The sequence below is a fragment of the Capricornis sumatraensis genome, chromosome 15 (assembly GCF_032405125.1).
Source record: "Capricornis sumatraensis isolate serow.1 chromosome 15, serow.2, whole genome shotgun sequence".
Classification (NCBI taxonomy): Eukaryota; Metazoa; Chordata; class Mammalia; order Artiodactyla; family Bovidae; genus Capricornis; species Capricornis sumatraensis.
The window spans coordinates 67,254,481-67,279,552 of record NC_091083.1 but is presented as its reverse complement, the minus strand read 5'-3'; the positions used below and the strand labels follow the sequence as shown (position 1 = coordinate 67,279,552).

Below are 25,072 nucleotides of genomic sequence, written 5' to 3'. Positions count from 1 at the left end.
CTTTGAGGCGAGATTGAGACGCCCTGCTTGCCGTCGTCCCGCCCCCATTTCGCCGCACGGCCTCCTGGGAGTGGTAGTCCCCAGCCTGGCCGCTCCGGCGATAGTAGCGAGGTGCGACGGTCCGCGGAACTACAGGAGGCGGTACGCAGGTCCAGGCTCTTCCGACTCGCCTTTCCCTCCCCGCCTGCGAGCCCGCCCCAGCTATCATGGCGGCTCCCTTGGCCCTGGTGCTGGTGGTGGCCGTGACCGTGCGGGCGGCCTTGTTCCGCTCCAGTCTGGCCGAGTTCATCTCGGAGCGGGTGGAGGTGGTGTCCCCACTGAGCTCTTGGAAGAGAGGTGAGGCCACCGGCTCGAGTAGGCGGTCAGGTCCCGCCTGTGCGCTCCTGGCCTCTGAATGGAAGGCGGGGGCATTGGCCGCAAGCTCGATTCTGAGGGAACTGACCCACTGAAGCGTGCTTAGAGAACGCGGGAGAGCGGGGCTGCTGGGAGGAGGGAGCGTGGGGCAGTGGTGAGGTTGGGGCCCTACAGGCCGGTCACCTGCGGGGTGGGGATCTGAGGGGGTGTGTCCCACACGGGTTTTGAGCTGAGAGGCGTGATCTGAGGAAGGGTCAGGATGAGGGAAGTGCATGCTGGCTGGAGTGCATTTGGCGGGAGATTCGCACATGATGTTCCCTGGGGTGTGGGGTGGTGTGTGAGAGGAGCCCCAGTGCGGGGACCAGTCCTGCCTAATGAGGAAAGGGTGTGAGTGAGTGTGCTTGGAAGCCTATTCTCCTTCTGGGACTTGCAGTGCAGTTTTTCCTACTGTGTCTTCCTAGGTATTGGAGTTATCAAACATTGTTTTATATTAAAGGGACAGAATTTGGGCCAAAGGATCCACAGGCTAATGGGAGAAATAGGTAGTTATAATCATTTGTGGAAAGTGTACTTCCTGTGTACATCCAGTTCCTTCCTTGGAGTTCTGATCTTGAAGAAAGCGTCCCCTCCTTTTCCAGTTTCTTAAGGCTATGGAATTTGAGCTAACTCTTGAAGGATGCAGAGTTTGGAAAGGGAGATTAGAGAAAGGGAAGTTCCAGGTAGAAGATAAGCAGGATCAAGAAATGTTGAAGGGAGTGAACATATCCGAAGTAGGTGAGTAATGGGATGGGGGAGAGGTTAGGGCCAGAGTTTGAAGATTTTCTGAAAAACTTTCTTCCTAAAGTATAATAAACTTAGAGCTCAAGAAATTTTTTACAAACTGTCTACATCCATGTAGACAGCACCCAGATCAACAAACAGAACAGCACCACAGAAGTCCCCTTTCATGTTCTCAAACTTTAAATGCTAGAGTTTTCATATCCCATAGGTTCCCTGTTGACTCAGATGGTAAGGAATCTTCCTCAATGCAGGAGACCCAGATTCGATTCCTGGGTCAGGAAGATCCCCTGGAGAAGGGAATGGCAACGCACTCCATTATTCTTGCCTGGAAAATCCCATGGACTGAGGAGCCTGGCAAGCTACAGTCTATGGGGTCACAACAGTCAGACATAACTTAGCGACTGAATCACCACTACCACCCTTTACCCAGCTTCTTCTCCTGCTAATATCCTACATAATCATAGTATAATGACCTAAACCAGAAAATTAACATTGATACAATACCATTAACTAACCTATAGGATTTTTACCGGTTGTTCCACAAATGTCCTTTCCCTGGTCCAAGATCCCATCACGATCCCATATTGCATTTAATTGTTGTCTATCCTTAGTCTCTTCCTATCTGGGATACTTCCTCCTTCATGTTGTTGTTCAGTCACTCAGTTGTGTCTGACTCTTTGCGACCCCATGGACTATAGCAGGCCAGGCTTCCCTGTTCTTCACCATCACCCGGAGCTTGCTCAAACTCATGTCCATTGAGTCAGTGATGCCATCCAATCATCTTGTCCTCTGTCGTCCCCTTCTCCTCCTGCCTTCAATTTTTCCCAGGATCAGAGTCTTTTCCAATGAGTTGGCCAGTTATTTTGTCTCTCAGTTTAGATTTTCTTGATGTTTTCCTCATGATGAGATTGAAGTTATGGTTTTTTTGGTAAGAACCACATTTTTGGCATAAACACCACAGAAGTTTTTTTTATCTCCATCATGATGCATCAAGTCAGGAGGAACTTGATATTGATAATGTTAACCGGTCAGCATATTACTGGTGATATTAAGGTAGGTCACTTGAGAAAGATAGTGAATGCCAGGTTTACCCACATAAGTTTTTATTTTTCTCCTTGCAAATACTGTTTCCAGTCATATTCTTACCCACTAATTGTTAGTATCCATTATTGACACTTGCCTTTCATGATTATTACTGTGGGATCTGCCAAATGATGATTATCTATTTTCATCTTTCCTCTACATTTGACATTTACACTTCTCTGTAAGGAAGAGTTTTCTTTTCTCTTTTACCTGTTTATTTATTCAATTATTAATAGCAAAGTATGATTTCTAACTGTAAAGTGCTTTTCTCTATCCACCCATACATATATGTATGCAGTTCTTAATTCATTTACATAAATATCCATTAATGAAACATTAATGAAATGTTAATTTTTAATATTTTAGTACTCTGAGCATAATAAGGAACATATTTCTTTGGGCGCTTGTCCAGTTATTTCCCCCGATAAACTACCCTAAGAACAATCATTTCTGGATCAAGAGGCACACACTTAAAAATACATGTTGCTTGCAGAAAAGTTAATAGCAAATGTCACTCAAACAGTCAGCATATGAGAGTAACTGCCCATTTTCCTATTCTGTGGACAATATATCTCACAGCTTCTAATTTGTTATTTTGCTTTTTTTGCAATGGAGCAAATATGTAGAAGTGAAACACTTATTTATTTTTTTGGCAGGGGCTTGCAGAATGTTAGTTTTCTGCCCAGGGATTGAACCCAGGCCTCGGGCAGGAAAGTGCCAAGTCCATACCACCGGACCACCAGGGAATTTGCAAACAAAACCCTTTTTAGCATGGGTGGACGTTAGAAGAAGATTGAAGGAATGTTAAGGTTTAATATAAAATTTTTTCATAATGAGTGTTGCCCCACAACGAAAAGAGTTGCTCTGTAGGGAAGAAGGTTCACCGTCATCTGAAATCAAGACTTAAAATCACTTGCTGGGAATGAGATAGAAGGGGGTTAGACAAATTGGGAAGCCCTTCTTGTTCTTGGGAGTATCTAGCACTTTGGTTTATGGCCAATCTGCATATGTCTCTAAAGTAAGAGTGAACTTGGATGTCTTACTTTTCAGTGGTTGAAGGCCTCTCACTGTTGGACTTGGGAGTGTCTCCTTATTCTGGAGCAGTATTTCATGAAGTAAGTGTTTTTGCTTTCTTTTTTTGGGTACTAAGAGTAGTTTCTAGTCACAGATGCCAAACCTAACCTCTGTTTTGTACAAACATTTAAAAAGATCTATTTTTGAAAATCATTTTTAGAAACAGCCCTTTTTTTAGATGTCTTCTGCTTAAGAAGAGGGTTCCATAATTGCAGTGGAAATGATCCAGATTGTAATTTGGGGAAGCAGATGAGACTTCTGTGGAAGTTACCATTTTTGTTGGCAGATAAGTTGTAAACAGTTCGTAGTTCACGAATAGGTTATATGCTAATTGACATGTAATTTGTTCTTTGGAACGTGCTTTCCCGTGTAAACTGTGTCAGCAGTGTTGGTTTCTTAGAAAGCCCACCAAAGCCATTTATCCCATAAAGTTACTTGAGAATAGTAAAATCACTCTTAGGTCACCATCATCTCTTATTTGGGTTACTAAAACAGCTTCCTGACAAGTCCTTCTGCATTCAGTCTTGCTCCTTTTTATTTTATCCTGTAGTCAGAGCCGTCTTCCTGAAATGTGAATCTGATTTTGTCCCTGTCCTGCTTGGGACTGATTTCAGGATAAAATCCAGGCACCTTAGGGTGCATACAAAGCCCTGTGGGCCCTGCTCACTCCCTCAATCACATGTCTTTCCACTTCTTCCTCCCCATTTTTTTTTTTTTTTTTAATTTAATGTTTGGCTCTGCTGGGTCTTCAGTGTTGCGTGGGCTTTCTGTCTTGGCGAGCAGGGCCTACTCTTGGTTGTAGTACTCGGGCTTCTCATCGTGATGGCTTCTTTTACTGTGGAGCATGGGCTCAGTAGTTATAGCACCTGGGCCCAGTAGTTGTGGCGCACAGGCTTAGTTGCTCCGCAGCGTGTGGATCTTCCAGGACCAGGGATTGAACCCATGTCTCTGGATTGGCAGGCAAATTCCTTACCACTGAGCCTCCAGGAAAGCCCCAGATCTGTTTTATTGGCTTTGTCATTTAGACGTCTTCTAATTTGGCGATTTGGTCCTTAATTTTTACAACTATCTCCTTCATACCTACTTTGAGAACAGTTTTTTTGGTTCTCCTATCTAGTCTTTTTAAAGCATTCAGCTTGGTTCTCATGGAGGTAACAACCCTTTTGTATTCATACTTCGTTATCTTTGTATTGCTATCTAATTGAACCACAATAACAAGAACTGCTAGCACAAACAGGTTGGGAAAAATTTGAGACTCTTTGAAAGTGAAAGTGAAGTCGCTCAGTCGTGTCCGACTCTTTGCGACCCCATGGACTGTAGCCTACCAGACTCCTCCGTCCATGGGATTTTCCAGGCAAGAATACTAGAGTGGGTTGCCATTTCCTTCTCCAGGGGATCTTCCTGACCCAGGGATTGAACCCTGGTCTCCCACATTGTAGGCAGACGCTTTTACCATCTGAGCCACCAGGGACGTCTCTATGAGACTCTTTATGAGCACACAATTCAGAAATTGGGAACAGAAGCATATGGGCTTATACAAGCATAGCCTAGTAGCCAGGAGAGCTCAGTGTGCTGTGTGCCTTGGGCAGTATGTTTTCTAGACAGAATAGGAACCCCTGACAGAGTTCTGACATGGTTTTATTATGCTCCAGTACCATATTCTCTCTTACCCATGTCTTTGCTCAGGCTGTTGTCTTTTTATAGAGGACCATTCTTCTCTCTTTTTGTGGTTGACCCTGCTGTTCAGATACTAGCTTAGGTTTTGCCTCCTCCAGGAAGCCATCCCTCATCACCTTAGACTAAGTTAGATGTTTCTCCTGTATCTTTCAAAGCATCTTGTGCTTATCCTTTTCATGACTCATATCATACTCTTGAAACTGCCTCTGTACTTGTTTTACCCATTATGATATGTGCTGCTTAGAACGTGTTCTGGCACCTTTTGATCACTTATTCCTAGTGCCTCGCTCTGTATCTGCATAGGTGTTCCAACCCCTCTTCCCTTCTCTCTTTCCTTTAACAAAGTGTTATTAAGTACACAAATGCCAGCTACCCTGCTAGATACTAGGGGTATAAAATAAGACACAGTCTTTGGCAGTATTATACTCATATTTCTGAGAGAAACAGACAATAAGTTAGTAAAAAGAGCAAAGAATATTGCCAAGGATAAAGAAAATAATTTCACCATGATGAAGGGGTCAGTTTATCAGGAAGACTTAACAGTCCTGATGCTAATACACCTTATAGAGTTTCAAAGTACATGAAGATGGATAGAACTGCAAGGAGAAATAGACAGATCTCCAATTATAGTCTGAGATTTCAGTATCGCTCTGTAAATGATTGATAGAACAAGACAAGTCAGCAAGGATATAGAAAACTTGAACAATACACCAACCATTTTGACCTCATTGACATTTATAGAACGTTGCATCCAGTAACAGCAAAACACATAATCCCTTCAAGTGTGTATTTGCAAGATAGATCATATTCTGAGAAATAAAACAGGCTCAATAAATTTAATAAAAGGATTGACATCATACAAAGTATATTCTCTGACCACAATGGAATCAAGTGAAAAGTTAATACCAGAAAGATACCTGGAAAATCCCCAAGTATTTGCAAGCTAAGTAAAATATTCCTCAATAACCCATGATCAAAGAAGAAATCAGAAGGGAAATTAGTATTTTGAATGAATGAAAATGAAAACGTGGCCTATCAAAATATGTGGGAAATTTATGATGTAAAATGCCTATATTGAAAAGAAAGTCTTAAATCATTGACCTCAGTTTCTTCCTTAAGAAACTAGAAAAAGAAGATAACTCAAAAGTAAGCAGAATAACAGGAATAATAATGGCCTGAGCGGAAACAAATGGAACAGAAAACAGAAAGTATGGAAAGGCACAGAAATATAGTTGGTTCTTTGGAATGAACAGTAAAATACGGGAACATTTGGGAATGGTAGATATGTTCACTATCTTGATTGTGGTAATGCTCTCATGGGTGTATAGATAGGTCAGAACATGTCAAGTTGTATATCTTTTTTATACCAACTGCTGCTGCTGCTAAGTCACTTCAGTCGTGTCCAACTCTGTGCGACCCCAGAGATGGCAGCCCACCAGGTTCCCCCGTCCCTGGGATTCTCCAGGCAAGAACACTGGAGTGGGTTTGCCATTTCCTTCTCCAATGCCTGAAAGTGAAAGTGAAATTGATTAGTCGTGTCCGACTCCTAGCGACCCCATGGACTGCAGCCTACCAGGCTCCTCCATCCATGGGATTTTCCAGGCAGGAATAATAAAGCTAAATTTTTTAAAATGTGATTTCACTTAAATGGTAAGTTCAGTTCAGTTCAGTTCAGTCACTCAGTTGTGTCTGATCTTTGCTACCCCATGGACCGCAGCATGCCAGGCCTCCCTGTCCATCACCAACTCCTGTAGTCTACCCAAATCCATGTCCATTGAGCCAGTGATGTCATCCAACCATCTCATCCTCTGTGATCCCCTTCTCCTCCTGCCCTCAATCTTTCCCGGCATCAGGGTCTTTTCAAATGAGTCAGCTCTTTGCATCAGGTGGCCAGTGTATTGGAGTTTCAGCTTCAACATCAGTCCTTCCAATGAACACCCAGGACTGATCTCCTTTAGGATGGACTGGTTGGATCTCCTTGCAGTCCAAGGGACTCTCAAGAGTCTTCTCCAACACCACAGTTCAAAAGCATCAATTCTTCGGCACTCAGCTTTCTTTATAGTCCAACTCTCACATCCATATATGACCACTGGAAAAACTATAACCTTGACTAGATGGACCTTTGTTGGCAAAGTAATGTCTCTGCTTTTGAATATGCTGTCTAGGTTGGTCATAACTCTCCTTCTAAGGAGTAAGTGTCTTTTAATTTCATGGCTGCAATCACCATCTGCAGTGATTTTGGAGCCCAGAAAAATAAAGTCAGCCATTGTTTCCACTGTTTCCCCATCTATTTGCCATGAAGTGATGGGGCCAGATGCCATGATCTTAGTCTTCTGAATGTTGAGCTTTAAGCCAACTTTTTCACTCTGCTCTTTCACTTTCATCAAGAGGCTCTTTAGTTCTTCACTTTCTGCCATAAGGGTGGTGTTATCTGCATATCTGAGGTTATTGATATTTCTCCCGGCAATCTTGATTCCAGCTTGTGCTTCCTCCAGCCCAGCGTTTCTCATGATTTACTCTGCATATAAGTTAAATAAGCAGGGTGACAATATACAGCCTTGACGTACTCCATTTCCTATTTGGAACCAGTCTGTTGTTCCATGTCCAGTTCTAACTGTTGCTTCCTGACTTGCATATAGGTTTCTCAAGAGGCAGGTCAGGTAGTACTGCTGCTGCTGCTGCTAAGTCGCTTCAGTCGTGTCTGACTCTGCAACCCCAGAGACAGCAGCCCACCAGGCTTCCCCGTCCCTGGGATTCTCCAGGCAAGAACACTGGAGTGGGTTGCCATTTCCTTCTCCAGTGCATGAAAGTGAAAAGTGAATGTGAAGCTGCTCAGTCGTGTCCGACTCTTAGCAACCCCATGGACTGCAGCCTACCAGGCTCCTCTGTCTGTGGGATTTTCCAGGCAAGAGTACTGGAGTGGGGTGCCATTGCCTTCTCCACAGGTAGTACTAGGGAAGCCTATTTAAAACGTACTAGATTTTGTTTATTCTCTTTAGTCAAATCAGCAGTTTGTCAGTACCAGTGGCACAAAATGATTCAAGTGATAGTAAATAATTCTCCCTTATACGTATGTTGGCAAAGTAGCGTAGAACATTATTCAAAGAAGAGATTTTTCTTGACAGAATAGCCTCTTTCCTATCCCCTACTCTGGAAACTGACATTAGTAAAATTTAATCTGTTTGTTTTTCTCCTGCAGACTCCATTGATAATATACCTCTTTCATTTTCTGATTGACTATGCTGAATTGGTATTTATGGTAAGTAACTTTCTGCATAAAATCAATATGTATGTGTTTTAAAAATCCTTTATCCTCTTGTTTTTAAGAAAAAAAGTCTATTTTAGGAGCTCAGGAATTTCTCAGAACATAAAAGCAAAAAGCTATTTTAAATGTGGATTCACGAGATTGTGATAGTATAATGGAATTGTGAGGCGTTGTCGCTGACATCTGACCAATTCTAATTCATTCTACTTTAAAATTTTCATTTCTGGACTTTGTAGTCTTGAATTTCTAGCTTCAAGATTCTATGATTATCTTTAATCGTGGCGCCAGTGGAGAGGGCATCCTGAATTTCCTAAGCATTCTGCCAAGGGATTTTGTGAAGAGGACATAGGCCAGATGAGACTTTCAGGGCGAGAACCTTAAAATTAAGACAATGGGGCTGTGTTTTGAGTGCAGTGGTTTGAAACACTTGCCTGATCTAGAGTTGAAAATCTGGGTCAAGTAAGAGGTCCACTGAGGTCTTCCTTTATAATTATAATGGCTGTGGCTTATTGAGGACATACTGTGTACTAAGCACTTGAGTTGGGTCAGCCCTGCAAAGCAATGGGTATTATTCTCGTTTTATAGAAAACTGAAATACCTTGCAATTACAGAACAGATACGGGACGCCAAACTTGATTAAGCCTGGGTCCTAATCCTCAGAGTTTTCTGGTCAGATCTCCCTGAAAAGGCCTTATCTTTGTGGTCAAAGTGAGGGTTGACTTTCTGCCTGATTATAATAGATAGTCTACTGCCATCCAAAAACTCCAGACTCTGGTGGCATTCCATTACTCCTGCACTTAGTAGGTTCATTTCCTCTTATTTCTCTTTCTATTGACAGATCACTGATGCACTCACTGCCATTGCCCTGTATTTTGCAATCCAGGACTTCAATAAAGTTGTGGTGAGTAGTCAGTGGGTGGGACAAAGGTCGTGTACTGAAAGATCAACTGCCTTAAAATCCTAAGAAGTGGGAGTGAAGCTTCTGGCTTGTTCAATCATCCCTGGAATGTCCAAACCCAAACCAACAGGATGGCTTTACTAATTGCTAACAGAAAGGTCAGCTTAATCTTTGTGGCTTAGTATTCACTTACCTATCCAAGTTCAGACTTTCTGGAGCAAATGGAGTTGAATTGCTGTTACATTAATTAAGACCCTTAAAAATCCTCCATTGCTTTCACCAGTGTTTCTTTCTAAAGGGAAATGAGTATAGCTTTTAACTCACTGTCTTATGCCTGTCCAAGGTAAAACTGGATTCTCAATATAGTTTCTGTTACCCTGCATAGAACAATCTTAATTGGAAAATTTGACATGTATTAAATGCCTGTTAAAAGCCATATGTAATAGCCCAGGGGAATTGTGTATTGGGTCCATTCTCATTTTCCTAGGTTCTGAGAGAGTTAACAGATTAACCGTGTGTACTATTCATGTAGTTATTTTAAAAATTGGCTGCAGTCCTCATTGATTGGCTGGGAGCCACTGAGAGGATTTAGACTGTAGTGAGTGAAGGCTGCATCCCATTGGTATTGTCTGTTTATGGTTCATTTTCACTTCTGTTATTAAGCAGTAGAATCAGAATTAGCTGTTTGCATTTCTGTGTACTGGTCATCAATAACATAAACTTGTTGAATTCTGGAATTTAAGACCTTAAAGAGATTTTTAAAATATCTAAACTGAGGGTTCTTACTTGGAGTCCATTTTCAGGTTTAATGGGTCTACAGACATCCTTACGGAGAAGGCATTGGCACTCCACTCCAGTACTCTTGCTTGGAAAATCCCATAGATGGAGGAGCCTGGTAGGCTGCAGTCCATCGGGTCGCTGAGGGTCGGGCATGACTGAGCGACTTCACTTTCACTTTTCACCTTCATGCACTGGAGAAGGAAATGGCAACCCACTCCAGTGTTCTTGCCTGGAGAATCCCAGGGACGGGGGAGCCTGGTGGGCTGCCATCTCTGGGGTCTCACAGAGTAGGACACGACTGAAGTGACTTAGCAGCAGCAGCAGCAGACATCCTTAAAATGTGAAAAATTGTGTGTGTGTGTGTATTATGGCTTTTTTTCCAAGAAGAAAGTCCATATTTGTTACCAGCGCTCAAGGAGTCTTTGATTTCACCCCTTAAAGAATTAAGAAATACATTCTAGAAACTAAGTATCACTAAGACCAGGGAGTATACATCTTAAACTAATGGAGCGTTTGTGACAACATGGATGAACCTTGAGGACATTTTGCTAAGTAAAATAAATCAGAGAATGACAAAAACTGTGTGATCTCACTTCTATGTGAAATCTAAAAAAGTCGAATTTGTAGGATAGAATATATTGGTGGTTGCCAGGGGCTGGGAGTGGGGGAAATGGAGAGATGTTGGTCAAAGGGTACAGATTTCCAGATACAAGAGAATTATGTTCCAGAGATCTACTATGCAGCATAGTAACTCTAGTTAACGATATCATATTGTTACTTGAAAGTTGCTAAGAGAATAGACTTTAAATGTACTCTCATTCCCCGCTACCCGCACACATAATTATTCAAGGTGATAGACGTGTTAACTAACCTTATTGTAATAATCATTTTGCAATATGTATGTATAGCCTTAAGTTCATACCATGATGTATACCTTAAGTTTATATAATGTTATGTGTCAATTATATATCAAGAAAGCTGGAAGAGAACAGAAAAAATTTGGGGGCTAATGAAGAGTGCTTTAGGGCTTCCCAGGTAACTCAGTGGTAAAGAATTCACCTGCCAATGCAGGAGACTCGGGTTCTCTCATTCCCAAAGACTTGGGAAGATCCTTTGGAGGAGGAAATAGCAACCCACTCCAGTCTTCTTGCCTGGAAAATTCCATGGACAGAGGAGCCTGGAGGACTACACTCCATGAGATCTCAAAGAGTCAGACACGACAGCACACACACATACAGAGTGCTTTAACAGGATTCCCTGGAAGGCCAGTGGTGAAATGACTGGGCATGAGATTTCTAAGCCAAGGAATTCAGAGATAAAATAGCAGTAGTTGTTTTCTTCTCCCAAGATAGATTGTGTATGTAAACTCCAATCTTTGTTCTTTGAAGTTACATGCTAAAATATTTAGGGGTGAAGGGCCATGATATCTGTGACTTAATTTAAAATAGTTTTGGAAAAAAATGCATCTGGTGTGTGTTTTTGTCTGTGTGTGTAGAGATAAAATGTGGAAGTGTTAACAGTTGGTGGATCTAGGTGTTTTATTGAATTGTTCTTTCAACATTTCTATAGTTTGAAAGTTTTTAACATAAAACACTGGAGGAAAAAATAGAAAATAGATCCATGTCTATACTCACCAGTGTGTGTGTGTGTTTGTATGTATATGGGATATATGTGAATATCTAAGGGAGGGTTGGTAGCTTTCATCTAAGAACACAATCAACCATATCTGTGTTCTTAGATGAAACAGATGTTCATCTGTGTTCTTATGTTTTAATGAAAGCTGATTGGAGATGCTAACATCATATGTATTCCTTTTTTTTCCTGACCAATTGTCATATACTCCAATTAAAACAATTTTTAATGGGAGGAGAAGCTTATAGGGAAATAATGAAACTAGGTTTCAGTGAGTTTCCTAACAAAGTCAGGCTTTAGTGTCAGTAAAAGAGATACTTTTAATTTAGAGGGCCAATAATTTTAATTCGGTCTAGCTGGAATTTGAGACTTTTTATCCCTGCTAGTGAAGTTATAGTAGTAGTATTAGTAGTGTTAGTCGCTCAGTTGGGTCCAACTCTTTGCCACCCCGTGGACTGTAACCCACCAGGCTCCTCTAGAGTGGTAGCCATTCCCTTCTCCAGGGGATCTTCCTGACCCAGGGCTCGAACTCAGATCTCCTGCACTGCAGGCAGATTCTTTAACGTCTGAGCCACCAGGGAAGCCCATCTGCCCCCAAATGCATCCTGGAAAACTAGGGTAGAGAGGGAAGACTGCATCCCCACCCCCATCTCCAGCTTCAGCACGTGAAATATGGGTGCTGATTGATTGTGACCAGTTGGTTCACATGACGTTTTACGTCTGCCTCGCTTGACAAAAGCAAAATTGGTCTAGTCTGTCCTCTGCTGAGATTGTGCTCATTTGGAATTCAGAATTCATGTCAGAAAGCTGCAGGTGGTTTGATAGGGAGTGATAAAAACCTGCATCCTCTGATATGCTTAGAGGGTTGTGAATTTGAAGGGTAGGTTCCTGCATTTGAAAGGTGTTGACACTAACAGTTAAAGATGTAGTAGGGGTGGATGATTCGTTCCCTACCCTCCACCCTAGATTTTGGGGATGCAAAAGTGTGTAGACACAGCTTCAGTGATTAGAAAAAGCTCTCTATTTGGAATAGGGGAATTATGTCCTTGAAAAGACCAGTTTTCCAAGGGACGAGGAAATGGCTGCATGGAGTAGTGGGTAAAAGGGAAGGAAAACTCTACCCTGGAGATTTTTAAATTCAGAAAAATATAATTTTTAATTATATTAAAATTCAGCAGAATATTTAATTCTGCTGAAGTATATAGAGAAGCTGATTCATGATTACAAAGGTAACACATTCAGGTAATTTTTAGGTCACTTTTAATCTCTCCTGTGATAGCTGTATATCTCATTGTTGTGGCTGTTGAATATATCTAGAAATATACTGATACTTATCTTTGGATTTTAAATTGTACTCCTTATTCCCATTTATTTTTGTACTTCTAATATTTTCTTGGTGTGTGTTTAGTTTTCCTCATATTCTTAGCCACTCTTCTTTCTCTAACTGGGATGCATGGGGATGTTTTAAAGGAATTTTGTCTGTGCATCAGGGTTCTGAGTCAATACTGAGCCTCTGAGGCCAGGCATAATGGCAGCTGTGCTGGTGAGATTAGGGGAGACGAAAAGAGAGCCAGCAGAGTGTCTGAGGACTGGTGACCTGACTACCCTTCTCTAGTGGAGACTCTCCTTGCATAAAATCTTTCTGTTTTAAAGTATTTTGGAAGGTTGGGGTGACACGGAAGTCTTCTTTCCTTTTTGGCACTTGTCACCTTTGCCCGGGGCCTCCACATCCCTGTTTAACTGCCTTCTCTCTTTAACTGTCCTGCTGGCTGGCTTCCAGCCTGGGGAGTGGGCCTGCATTCCCACCTGTCTCTCCGGCTGCTCCTGGGTGAACTCCCTGTTTCCTTTTAATAGCCTGTCTTTGTGGCTCTTTTGCCCTCCAGGTGGCCTTCTTTTTGCAGTTGAACTCCAGAACCCCAGCTAGTGGGGCCTCCATCCTTCCACCCCTGCTGCAGCTGTCTTCATGAAAGGCTTTGTTTGCTGAGCCAGCCCCCTTCTCTGATAAAAGCACCTTAGTTTATATTTTGCCCTTTAAATTAAATAACCCCAGCTGTGAATGGCAGCATAAATCCTACTGATGATAATTCCTACCACTTAACTTGGACTCCCAGAGATGATCAAAGGGAGGCTTTTGAAGTTTGTTCAGGTTTTCTGATTAAGCCTCAGCCTGAACCTGTGCAGGAAATCTGGGGTTACCTGTGTTCCTGTGATGATCCTGAGATTTTCTTTTGAACTGAAAGATGGCTCTTTAAATTTTTTTTTTTAATTTTAAAATTTAAATATCCAATACATGAAAAAACATGTAAAAAATGTTACATACTCTGAACCTATTTCAGCTTAAAATGTAAAATATTTCACATGTAGTTGAGTCTCTGATACTTTCATCTCCTTACTCCCCTTCTCACCAGTTACCACTGTTCTGATTTTGGTGTTTATCATTTCCACACATGGTCCTAACTTTTTCTGGGTTTGTAAATATCCCTAAATACTATATAGTATTATTTTGCATGGTTGTAACTTTATGTAAGTAGTATAACACAGTGTATTTTCTGTTGCCATCTGTGTTTTCATCCTTAAATCTTTAGTCACACACTACTTTGGCTTCTCTGAATTACTGTTTTATAATAGGTTACAACTAAGATCATTAACTCAGCAGGGGTACCCATTTGGGGTTCGGAGGCTTTTTTCTTTTTCTTTTTAATATTTATTTACTTATTTGCCTGCACCAGGTCTTAGTTGCGGCATGTGGGATCTAGTTCCCTGACCAGGGATCGAACTCGGGCCCTCTGCATTGGGAAGTCAGAATCTTAGCCACTGGACCACGAGGGAAGTCCCTCAGAGGCTTTTTCTATCTGTAGTTTGACCCATGTTTGCTTATAGGGTTGCCTAATTTTTTTTCATTCTAGAACACACACATGAACTTGTTGGGACACACACTAGGGAAGGCGAGAGCTTTCCACCTCCATCTCACTGCCTCTTAACTATCCAGCTGCCCAGCCACACCCAGCCCTTCTCCTTCTCTTCATCATGGTCATTTCCCACTTCCTCTGTGGAAGTCAAAAACTTCACAGGACTTTGCTGGTGGTCCAGTGGCTAAGACTGTGAGCTCATAATGCAGGGGGTGCAAGTTCAGTCCCTGGTTGGGGAACTGGTTCCCACAAACCACAACTAAGAGTTCACATGCTGCAATGAAAATCAAAGAGCATGTATGCCAGCCAAAAGATAAATATATATATACATACATATATATACACATATATATATACATATATACACACACACATATATAAACAACTTCAAAGAGGATAGCACAGAAGAAAACCCAGGACATTGTGACATTCAGGGGAGGTCATTCCATTTCGTATGAAAATATTTCACTTTGATGAAACTTTGAAATCCTTGGGCGACTGATGATATCTTTAAAAAATGACTAAAAGTTGACTTGCCATTCAATCATTCAGTCAGCCATTCAATAGTTATTGTTTGCTCACTGTGCCAGGTATTGGCAAATAAACATGGTCCCTGCCTTCATGGAACTTATAGTCTGCTGAAGGAGAAAGATGTTAGTCAGTCACATAAATTAATAAAAAAGTTCTAACCGTAAACGCTGTTATGAGATTTTTACAGTTAGGGCGGTGGAGAGTGTGCCTTCCTGAGGAAGTGATGATTTAACTGGGAGCTCAAAGACTGTGTGGGAGTTAACTGGGAAGAGAGAAGAAGAGGTCGTTCCAGGTTAAATACAGAGGCCTGGGAACAGGAGAAGGGTGGCATGTTCATGGTGCTGGAACCCAGAAAGTGAGAGGTGTGGGAAGTGGGTGTGAGCTGAGGCTGGAGAAGTAGGGCCAAGCAAGGCAGGCCACATGGGCCATGGAAGGACTTTTATCTTCAATCTAAAATCAGTGGGAAGTTACTACTTGTTTCATGTTTTGTCTTTTTTCTTTTTCTTTTTTCAGTTTAAAAAGCAGAAACTTCTCCTAGAACTAGACCAATATGCCCCCGATGTGGCCGAACTCATCCGAACCCCTATGGAAATGCGTTACATCCCTCTGAAAGTGGCCATGTTGTAAGTATCCTCTGACCAAACGGGGCTCAGTGCCAACAAACGCAAGGAAAATCTGATGAGACTTTCTCATGTTGTTTGTTGTATTTTTGGAGATTTGGAGTCTTAGTCATCAAGTGTTTGCTATAGTTCTGTTGCACAGCTGGGGTTCTGGCCAGGAAAAGAGACAGAGCCATTCTGTCTCTGTTGGGACAAAGCCTCACACAGGCACACGCACAATCAGCCCTTCACAGATGCTTTTTCACTCAATGCTGATCTGGGTTCCAGCCTCCATGTAACCAGTATTTCTAAAAACAATAACAACAAAAAATTTTTCAGTTGTAATATATGGGTTGCAGAAAATTCTGGTCTTTATGCAGCTGTTATTCCAAGCAACTCCTATGTCTCATGTAGAATTTACTCCCCCATTTGTAGTTCAGAAAACTGAACTGAAGGGCCAAACAGACCCATCCCAGCTGACGAACATGGGAGAGTAGAACTTACTGAACTGAGGTTCTGTGAAAGAATTCTCTAGGGGTACCAGTGCTGCCTGTAACTTTTAATTCTTTCAGGTTATTCCTGTTTATGTTGTTGAGATAGGCAAATGGGAATAATTATTCAGTCAACTGATGGTAAATGTTAATAATATACTTGTTCCTAAGGATACACAGTAAACAAGGCAGACCAGTTTCCTCATGGAAAGACATGACCTTAGAACGTCAGATTTAGAAGGGGTCTTATGAGGACAGTTTATTCAACCCTCTGCTTTGTGTGTGACTCTCCTATTCAGTATTCCAGATAGGTGGCTGTGTAGCTGCTTCTTGAACATCACCTGCTATTTAGAAATGGCATTTTTCCCTCTCCTACCAAGCACATTTGAGGTGTCAGTTCATATCTGTATTTCAGAAATATTGGTGGGAACTACCTAATAGAGGTTTGGCAACATTACGAATGCCTTATGGACTCGGGGGTGGTTTTGTTATAGCAGCAGTCATTTCCTTAAAGGTTGTGTAACAAATCTATCTATAATTGCTAGAAAAAAAATTAACAATTTCTGGGCTGTTGGCTTTAGAATTGATAACTTACAGCTCTGAGAGGTATTGGATTTAAGGTCTTTATTTGTGAGTAATAATTATAATCTCTTCCGGAGACACTGGTATGTTTCTTCCTATCTGATTATCAGAATTATGTAACTGTTCTCCCTTTTCACTGTGTCTGCCAGGAAACTCCTCAGAGCCAGATTTAAAGCTGATTATTACAGTGCTGTAGAAAAGCTATTGTTCTTCTTTCCCTGATCTTGGCTTTTTCCTTTTTGTGTTTTTCCTGGTCTTAATTCTTTATTTTTATTTTAATTTTGCTCTCACTTTTATCATCTGTTCTCATTTGAGCTACTTCAGATCTTTTGTGGAAGCAAGATAAAAATAAATAAAAATACAGTTATGACTGTATTAAGATTTCCCTGTTCATTGTTACAAATTCATTTTTTTCAGTTCATTCCTTCCCACCTCAGGAAAAGACTGTTTCGGTTTAATTCCTTGCCAGTGGAAGTTCAAGCTGTCCTGTGAAGTTCAGTGGCCACTAGCTTGTGTGCGACTCTCATAGTCTCCTATTGTTGAATTTAGCAGACACTTATTCTGTCCTTTGGGTCTGGCTTGGTGGATGTAGCTTGACTGCCAAGAGGACTAAACTTAAGCCAGTCTCACCTCTTGAATGGGGGTAACCTGTGTTAGAGTTTAGGAACCTGATTAAGGAAAAAGTAGTTTCCTGTTTTTCAGAGACAAGTGTAGCCATTCCTAAAATATATGGCTCTGTGGGAATTAGTAGAACTTTTATAATTTTTGAAGCCTGAAGTAATAGAAAATATAGGCTTTAGAGCCAGAAAGACGTGATTTTGAATGTATTTATTAGCTTGTAAAACCTTAAGCTTGTTACTTAACCACTGAGTTTTGGTTTTCTCATCTGCAAAATGAGAGTAGTGTTATTGCTGGTTTCTAGAATCTCTGTGATGATGAAATATGATGGTTTTCCTATAAAACACATGGCAACAAATAAGCAGTAAATGTTCAGTGCCTTTTATTCACTGGCTGCAACCCTACTCCATCCTCTTTTACTTAGGAGAACTCATTTCTAAGATGTTGCCTTCCCTTAAGTATGCTTTTAGTAAGCCTCAAGAACTTTCTCTCTGTGGTGGCCAGGCCTCCCTGGTCCTTTGACCAGAATCACTAATGTCAGATATGTGTGTTTTTCTCCAGCTATCTTTTAAATCCCTACACGATCTTGTCTTGTGTTGCCAAGTCTACCTGCGCCATCAACAACACCCTCATTGCTTTCTTCATTTTGGCTACAATGAAAGGTAAGGCCCCAAAGGAGAGAACAAACCTCAGTTCCTGATTTGTGCAGGGTTTTTTGTAACACTTATGCAGTGGATTAAAAACAAAAAACAGCATTCAAAAAGATTTTTTAAAAATACACAAGTAGTATAATATTATTTTAGAAATTTCAGATAAGCCAAGAGAAAAAATTAAAACACCCTGATTCTACCACTCAGAGAGTCACTGTTAACATAGTTTGAACAAAAACAAGAAAATTCTAAAAGGCTTACAATGAGAACACCGGCACTGTGCCTCCTTCTTCCTATCCCTAGTTCAAGTTCTTTGAAGGAGCTAATTTTTTTTGCTAGTATCTATTTCCATGTTTGTAAATAAGACCTAGTATTGCTGTTTGATGAATTATGAATTTTAGACATTCATTATCTATTGCTGATTCTCATTATGGGAGATAACAGTTTAGCTCTTTGATACCTGTTTCTTTGCTGGTGCTCCCTGCAGTGGAAAAGTGGAATCTTAACCACTGGACCACCAGGGAAGTCCTTTACAGCTTTGATTAAATCAGTAGTTAGTACCTATATTTTATGACAGTATAGGTATTATTCACTACTGGGAAAAGTAGTAACTATGGTTATTTTTTCTATTTGTACAAACTTTTTTTTTTTTTTCAATTGTGGCGTTTTTGCTTGTTTTTGTTGTGCTTAATCCTTTTGTACCACTCACTGTTTTTTCCCCCAGTTGCTCTGCTAGATCTTTCAAGTGCCTAATAATACAGACATGCCTCAGAGATATTGTGGGTTTGGTTCCAGATCACAGCAATAAAGCAAATATTGCAATCAAGTGAGTCAGGAATTTTTTGGTTTCCTAGTACCTATAAAAGTCATGTCTACATTATACTATATTCTGTTAAGTATGCAATAACATTATATCTAAAACAGTGTACATAGCTTAATTTAAACATAGTTTATTGATTAAAAAAAAAAATTAGCCCCACAGAAGAGAATCAGCTTGTCCTTTGAAACCAGGCATTGACTTCTCCTCTCTAGCTGTGAAAGTCTCGATGGCATCTTCTTCTGAAAGAAGACTACTTCCTCTACATTGAGAATCTATTGTTTTTTTTTTTTAATTGCTTTTATTTATTAATTTAGTTGTAGCATGCAGGATCATCCATCTCCGTTGCAGCATATGAACTCTTCAATTGTGGCATGTGAGGTCTTACAGCATGTGGGATCTTAGTTCCTGACCAAGGATCGAACCCAGGCCCCCTGCTTTGATCTAATTTGCATGTTTTATTTTCTGTTGATTTTTCCCATCATTTTTACTTCCTCTTTTTTCTGGAATACTTACTTGTTTTTATCTTTTGACTCTTATATGGAATTTTTAATTTTTATTTTATACTTTTAAGTTCTTTGTTGGTCTCCAGTTATTTCTCTGAGGCATCATTCTTACTTTGTTGCACAGTGTCCTCTCTAAGCTGAGTTTTCTTGCTTTTGTTTTTGTTTTTAGTTTCCGTTTGTTCTAACCATGATCCCTTTGTCTTCCTGGACTCGCCCCCTTTCCCCCCACCCATGGCTGCCTATTTTTTTTTCCTGTTTATCTTGAGGTCTGTCTTTCATGTGGGGAGATTTTCTCTTATTTATAGTGATCCTTAGCTGTCTGCTTATTATTTAAGGATATTATACTAACTTGTTGATTTGAGACTGTGTACATGGGCAAGACTTGTTGATGGATCACTCTCACTGTAGCAAGATCAGACAGTTGGCTGACTTTTTGATGGAGGGATCCCTAAATGTCATCATTTATAGGTTTTCTTTTCCTCTGAATGTATTTAGTTTTTCCACAGAGGAATCTTCCAGTTCCCTGCATAAGGGTAACAGGGTTGGAACTGCAGCGGGGTAGGGGGTTTATGTTATCAACTGCTGGAGTTGTGAGGGCAGTAGCAGGGGAGGGGGCTGGTTGAAATACATAAATTTTTTTTAAACTGAAGGATAATTGCTTTACAGTGTTGTTTCTGCTGTACAATAACATGAATCAGCTATGTGTGTGCTCAGTCACTCAGTCCTGTCCAACTCTTTGCGACCCCATGGACTGTAGCCAGCCAGACTCCTCTGTCCATGGGATATTCCAGGCAAGAATACTAGAGTGGGTTGCCGTTTCCTACTCCAGGGATGAATCAGCTATAAGTATGCATATATCCCCTCCCTCTTGAGCCTCCCTCCTACCCACCGCTCTAGGTCATCACAGAGCACTAAGCTGAGCTCCCTGTGTTATACAGAAGCTTCCCACTAGCCATCTATTTCACACACAGTATTGTATATATGTCAGTTACTCTCTCAGTTTGTCCCACCCTCTCCTTCCCCTGCTGTGTGCACTAGTCTATTCTCCACGTTATTCCTGCCTTGTAAAATAGGTTCATCAGTACCATTTTTTCTAAATTCCATATGTATGTGTTCATATACAGTATTTTTCTCTTTCTTACATTTTTATGTAATCTCATTACTACTCTTTAGTCCACACTTCTCTTTAGCCTATTACTGTGCTTAATATCCCTTGACCTGTGCCTCTAGTTAATTTTCTCCAGAACTATAATCTCTAGGGGTAGAGTAGAATAAAGGGTGAGGCTGTGTAGAGGTAGCTGACTGATTGCACATAGTTGAGATGAGACCTGGGGTTCTGGCTGGCCTGTACAAAACCTTTCAGTTTGATTTTCATCTCTGTAACTTACCCCACCTACCATAGTATCTGATATCTTCAAGGTGCTGTATTTCTCAGAATGGGGTGAGTTGGCCTGATTTTTATTGGTATTCATATCTGTAGGCCGTTAAGTTGTAATCTCTTCCATATTGCTCATTTATCCCTCTTCCTCCTCCTTTTTTAAAAAAATAGTTTTTGTTAATGCATCTTAATATTGTTTCATTTTTAAAAATATTTGTTTGACTGCATCAGGTTTTATTGCGGCATGTGGGATATTTTTTGCTTCATGTGGGATCTTTTGTTGCCGCACCCAGGTTCTCTAGTTGTGGTGCGAGGGCTCAGGAGCATGCAGGCTCAGTAGTTGTGGCCCACAGGCTTAATTGCTCTGCTGCATGTGGAATCTTAGTTCCCTGACCAGGATGGAACCCAAATCTCTTGCACTGCAAGGCAAATTCCTAACCACTGGACCACCAAGGAAGTCCCCTCTTCTTCCTGCTTTTAATGTTTCCACTATTAAAATTTATTTTACTATAACCTCTTCTCCAGCTTTTTGTGATTTAAGACAATTTTTAGTGCTTTATTGTCATTTCAGTGAGGTTTTTGGAGGAAAAAATGACATACATGTGATTTGTTGTTTTTGTGCAGTCTCTAAGTCGTGTCCGACTCTTTGAGACCCCATGGACTGCAGCACGCCAGGCTTCCCTGTCCTTCACTGTCTCGCAGAGTTTGCTCAAACTCATGTTCATTGAGTTGGTGATGCCATCCAGCCATCTCATCCTCTGTTGATTAGCATTCAGTTCAGTTGCTCAGTTGTGTCCGACTCTTTGCTGCTGCTAAGTCACTTCAGTCGTGTCCGACTCTGTGCAACCCCATAGACGGGCAGCCCCTCAGGCTCCCCCGTCCCTGGGATTCTCCAGGCAAGACCACTGGAGTGGGTTGCCATTTCCTTCTCCAGTCCGACTCTTTGTGACCCCATGCACCTTAGTACGCCAGGCCTCCCTGTCCATCACCAACTCCTGGAGTTCACTCAAACTCACATTAGAGGTATATATTTCCAGATTTTCCCCCCATTTTCCTTTTAGACTTTTAAATGTATCAATTAACTGTTGCCACAAAAATGTTATTTGACAAAGCACTCCAAAACTCAGTGGCTTAAAACAACAGTAAACGTTTACTTCGCTCGTATGTCTGTAAGTCAGCTAGGTGTCAGCTGATATAGGTTGGATGTGCCTAGACAGTCTCTTGGTTTCATCGGGGCTCATTCATGCATCAACAGCTAGCTGTAGTTGGCTAATCTAGGCTGGGCTCTTCTCCGCATGTCTGTCATCCTCATGGACCAGGGGACTAATTTAAGTATATTCTTCTCATACTGATGGCAGAGACACAACTGTGAGGCTTGAGCATTTGAAGTTTCTGGTTGTATCACATGATGCAGACATAACATATGTCTGAGCTCAGGGGTAGATACTTCCCCATCCACAGTGGGAGTGCACTGCAAAGTTATATGGCAAAGAGCCTGGACATAGGGAGGGATAAAGAATTGGCACCAAAAATATGGCCTGCTGCAAATGTCAATAAACATTTTGTCTGTCATTTTTCATGGCTGCTTACTGTTCCATTGTGTTGACCAATAATAGAAATTCTTTAACCAACTTCTACTATTAAATACTAGTTAATAGTTTTCAGTTTTCAGCTGTTTAAATAGTATTACAGTTAATTTTCCTTCTTTTTATTTAAAAATTTTTTTGGCTTCATCACCAGGCATAGTTCCCCAACCAGGGATCAAACCCTGCCCCCAGCAGTGAAAGTGCTGAGTCCTAACCACTGGATGCCCAGGGAATTCCCATACAGTTAATTCTGTAATGTAATTTCTAACAGTAATTTTCACACCCATGTTCAATTATTTTCTTACCAGAGAAATAGAGTCCTAGAAATAGAATTTTTGTGTCATAGGCTATATACCTTCCTTAGGATTTCTGAAATTTATCACTAAATTGCCTTCAAGAGTTTTACCAACTTATACTGGCATAAGAAATGTATGAGAGCCCTTGTTTCCCTACATTATTACTGAATAGTTCACACACTTAGGGAACAAAGACTCAAAAGTTACACATAGAGCCTTTTACCTAGAGTTTACCTTGTCTAGGGTAGCACATGGAAGGACCTGGGTCTTTTTAAGACATTGCTTCTCTTGGAGTGGTTGTGGTGGTCTTTCTGTAGGTTGCTTAGTTTAACTTACTGTCAGATTACTTGAAATGACTCTTTGCTGTTTGTGAACACCCCCACCTTAGTTCCTATTTCCAGAGTGCTATCTCAGGTAGATTCATTTATCAAGGTGCCTGGTGTCCATTAAAGTAAGAACTATCTGCTGCTACCTGGCAGAAGGGATTGAACACTGGTCTTTGGAAATGTTACCTTTAAAATAGCTGAGGAATTTCCCTGGCAGTCCAGTGCTTAAGACTCCTCACTTCTAATGCAGGGGGTGAAAGTTCTATACCTGGTCAGGGAAATAAGATCTCACATGCCACACGATATGCCCAGACATTAAAAGAATAATAATAAAATAGCCAAGCACAAAGGCAGAAAGACTGAAGCCATGCCCTCTGAGGTATGTACAATAGGAGTCTCACACAAAAATGTAAAGTATATCATTTGAAGAACACCTTTCATAAGACTTCTTAGGTCAATGAAAAGATTTTGTTTGAGGGGGAAAAATCATATTAAAAAGTATATAAAACTCTTTGGCAGCCACACTGTTTTTGATTCCACAGAAAAAATTTTTTATTATGTCACTCCAGATTTCTGTCAAGTGAATTTTATAAACTTTTTTGTGATACTGTATGCACAATTTTGTTTTACTTTTATTATTTGTCTCATATGAATCATGTATGATATTGGTCATATATTTGTTAGTTTCTTTAAATCTAAATTTAATTTTTTTAAGTTTTAGGAGTAGTTCAAGTACTTGGTAAAAATAAAAGAAGTTCAAACATATGAAATGAGAAGTAAAAGTCTTTTATCATCCCACCCTACCCCACCTCCTCTTCCATTCCTCAGGTATACTTGTCATGGGGTTCCAGGCCTTCCCTTTTGCTGGACACCTAAGTTATTTTCCATTGTTGGCGGCTATAAATAGAGACTGTCACAAGTAACATTTCTAATCTGTTAAAATATTTCCAGAATTTTATTTTAGTTAGGTCTCCAAACTACTCTAACTCTTTGAGTATATTAGTAATCTCTATTAACAGTATACACAAAGTTAGTTCAGTTATAAAATTTGCAACTCTTAGTTCTACATTTCACATTTGTACCACATAATTAGATATTTAATGAAATTAATGATGGAACAATTCATTAAAGGTGAAAACAGTTGGGAGAATTCACAGAAGAAGGGATATAAATGACTAAAAACGACGAAGAAATACTCAACTCCATAGATAACTGTTCAGTTCAGTTCAGTCACTCAGTCATGTCCAACTCTCTGTGATCCCATGGACTGCAGCACGCCAGGCTTCCCTGTCCGTCACCAACTCCTGAAGCTTACTCAAAATCATGTCCATTGAGTCAGTGATGCCATGCAACCATCTCATTCTCTGTCATCCCCTTTTCCTCCCGCCTTCAATCCTTCACAGCATCAGGGGCATTTTCCAATGAGTCAGTCCTTTGCATCAGGTGGCCAAAGTATTGGAGTTTCAACTTCAGCATCAGTCCTTCCAATGAATATTGAGGACTGATTTCCTTTAGGATAGATTGGTTGGTTCTCCTTGCAGTCCAAGGGACTCTCAAGAATCTTCTCCAACACCACAGTTCAAAAGCTTCAGTTCTTTGGCGCTCAGCTTTATAGTCCAACTCTCACATCCATATATGACTACTGGAAAAACCATAGCTTTGACTAGACAGACCTTTGTTGGCAAAGTAGTGTCTCTGCTTTTTCATATGCTGTCTAGGTTGGTCATAGCTTTTCTTCCAAGGAGCAAGCGTCTTTTAATTTCATGGCTGCAGTTACCATCTGCAGTGATTTTGTGATACCGTTCAATATCACAGTAATTCAAGTCTATGCCTCAGCCAGTTGAATGGTTGAATGGTTCTATGAAAACGTTCAAGATCTTTTAGAAGTAACCCCCAAAAAAGATGTCCTTTTCATTATAGGGGACTGGAATGCAAAGGTAGGAAGTCAAGAGATACCTGGAATAACAGGCAAATTTGGCCTTGGAGTACAGAATGAACCAGGGCAAAGGCTAACAGAGTTTTGCCAAGAGAACGCACTGGTCATAGCAAACACCCTCTTCCACAAACACAAGAGAAGACTCTACATATGGACATCACCAGATGGTCAATACCAAAATCAGATTGATTATATTCTTTGCAGCCAAAGATGGAGAAGCTGTATACAGTCAACAAAACAAGACTCAGAGCTGACTGTGGCTCAGATCATGAACTCCTTATTGCCAAATTCAGACTTAAATTGA

The 25,072-nt window shown here is 40.8% G+C and overlaps 1 protein-coding gene across 1 annotated transcript in view; it reads left to right on the top strand.

Moving 5' to 3' along the window:
- The first annotated feature begins 206 nt into the window (after nt 1-206).
- The window catches only part of PIGU (phosphatidylinositol glycan anchor biosynthesis class U), an 86,755-nt gene continuing 61,889 nt past the window's right edge, over nt 207-25,072 (top strand). Inside the window, exons 1-6 of the mRNA XM_068987260.1 lie at nt 207-336; nt 3,268-3,332; nt 8,168-8,227; nt 9,072-9,134; nt 15,497-15,606; nt 17,835-17,935. Of these exons, the coding sequence (XP_068843361.1) occupies nt 207-336; nt 3,268-3,332; nt 8,168-8,227; nt 9,072-9,134; nt 15,497-15,606; nt 17,835-17,935 (529 nt within the window). The remainder of the gene's footprint in view (nt 337-3,267; nt 3,333-8,167; nt 8,228-9,071; nt 9,135-15,496; nt 15,607-17,834; nt 17,936-25,072) is intronic.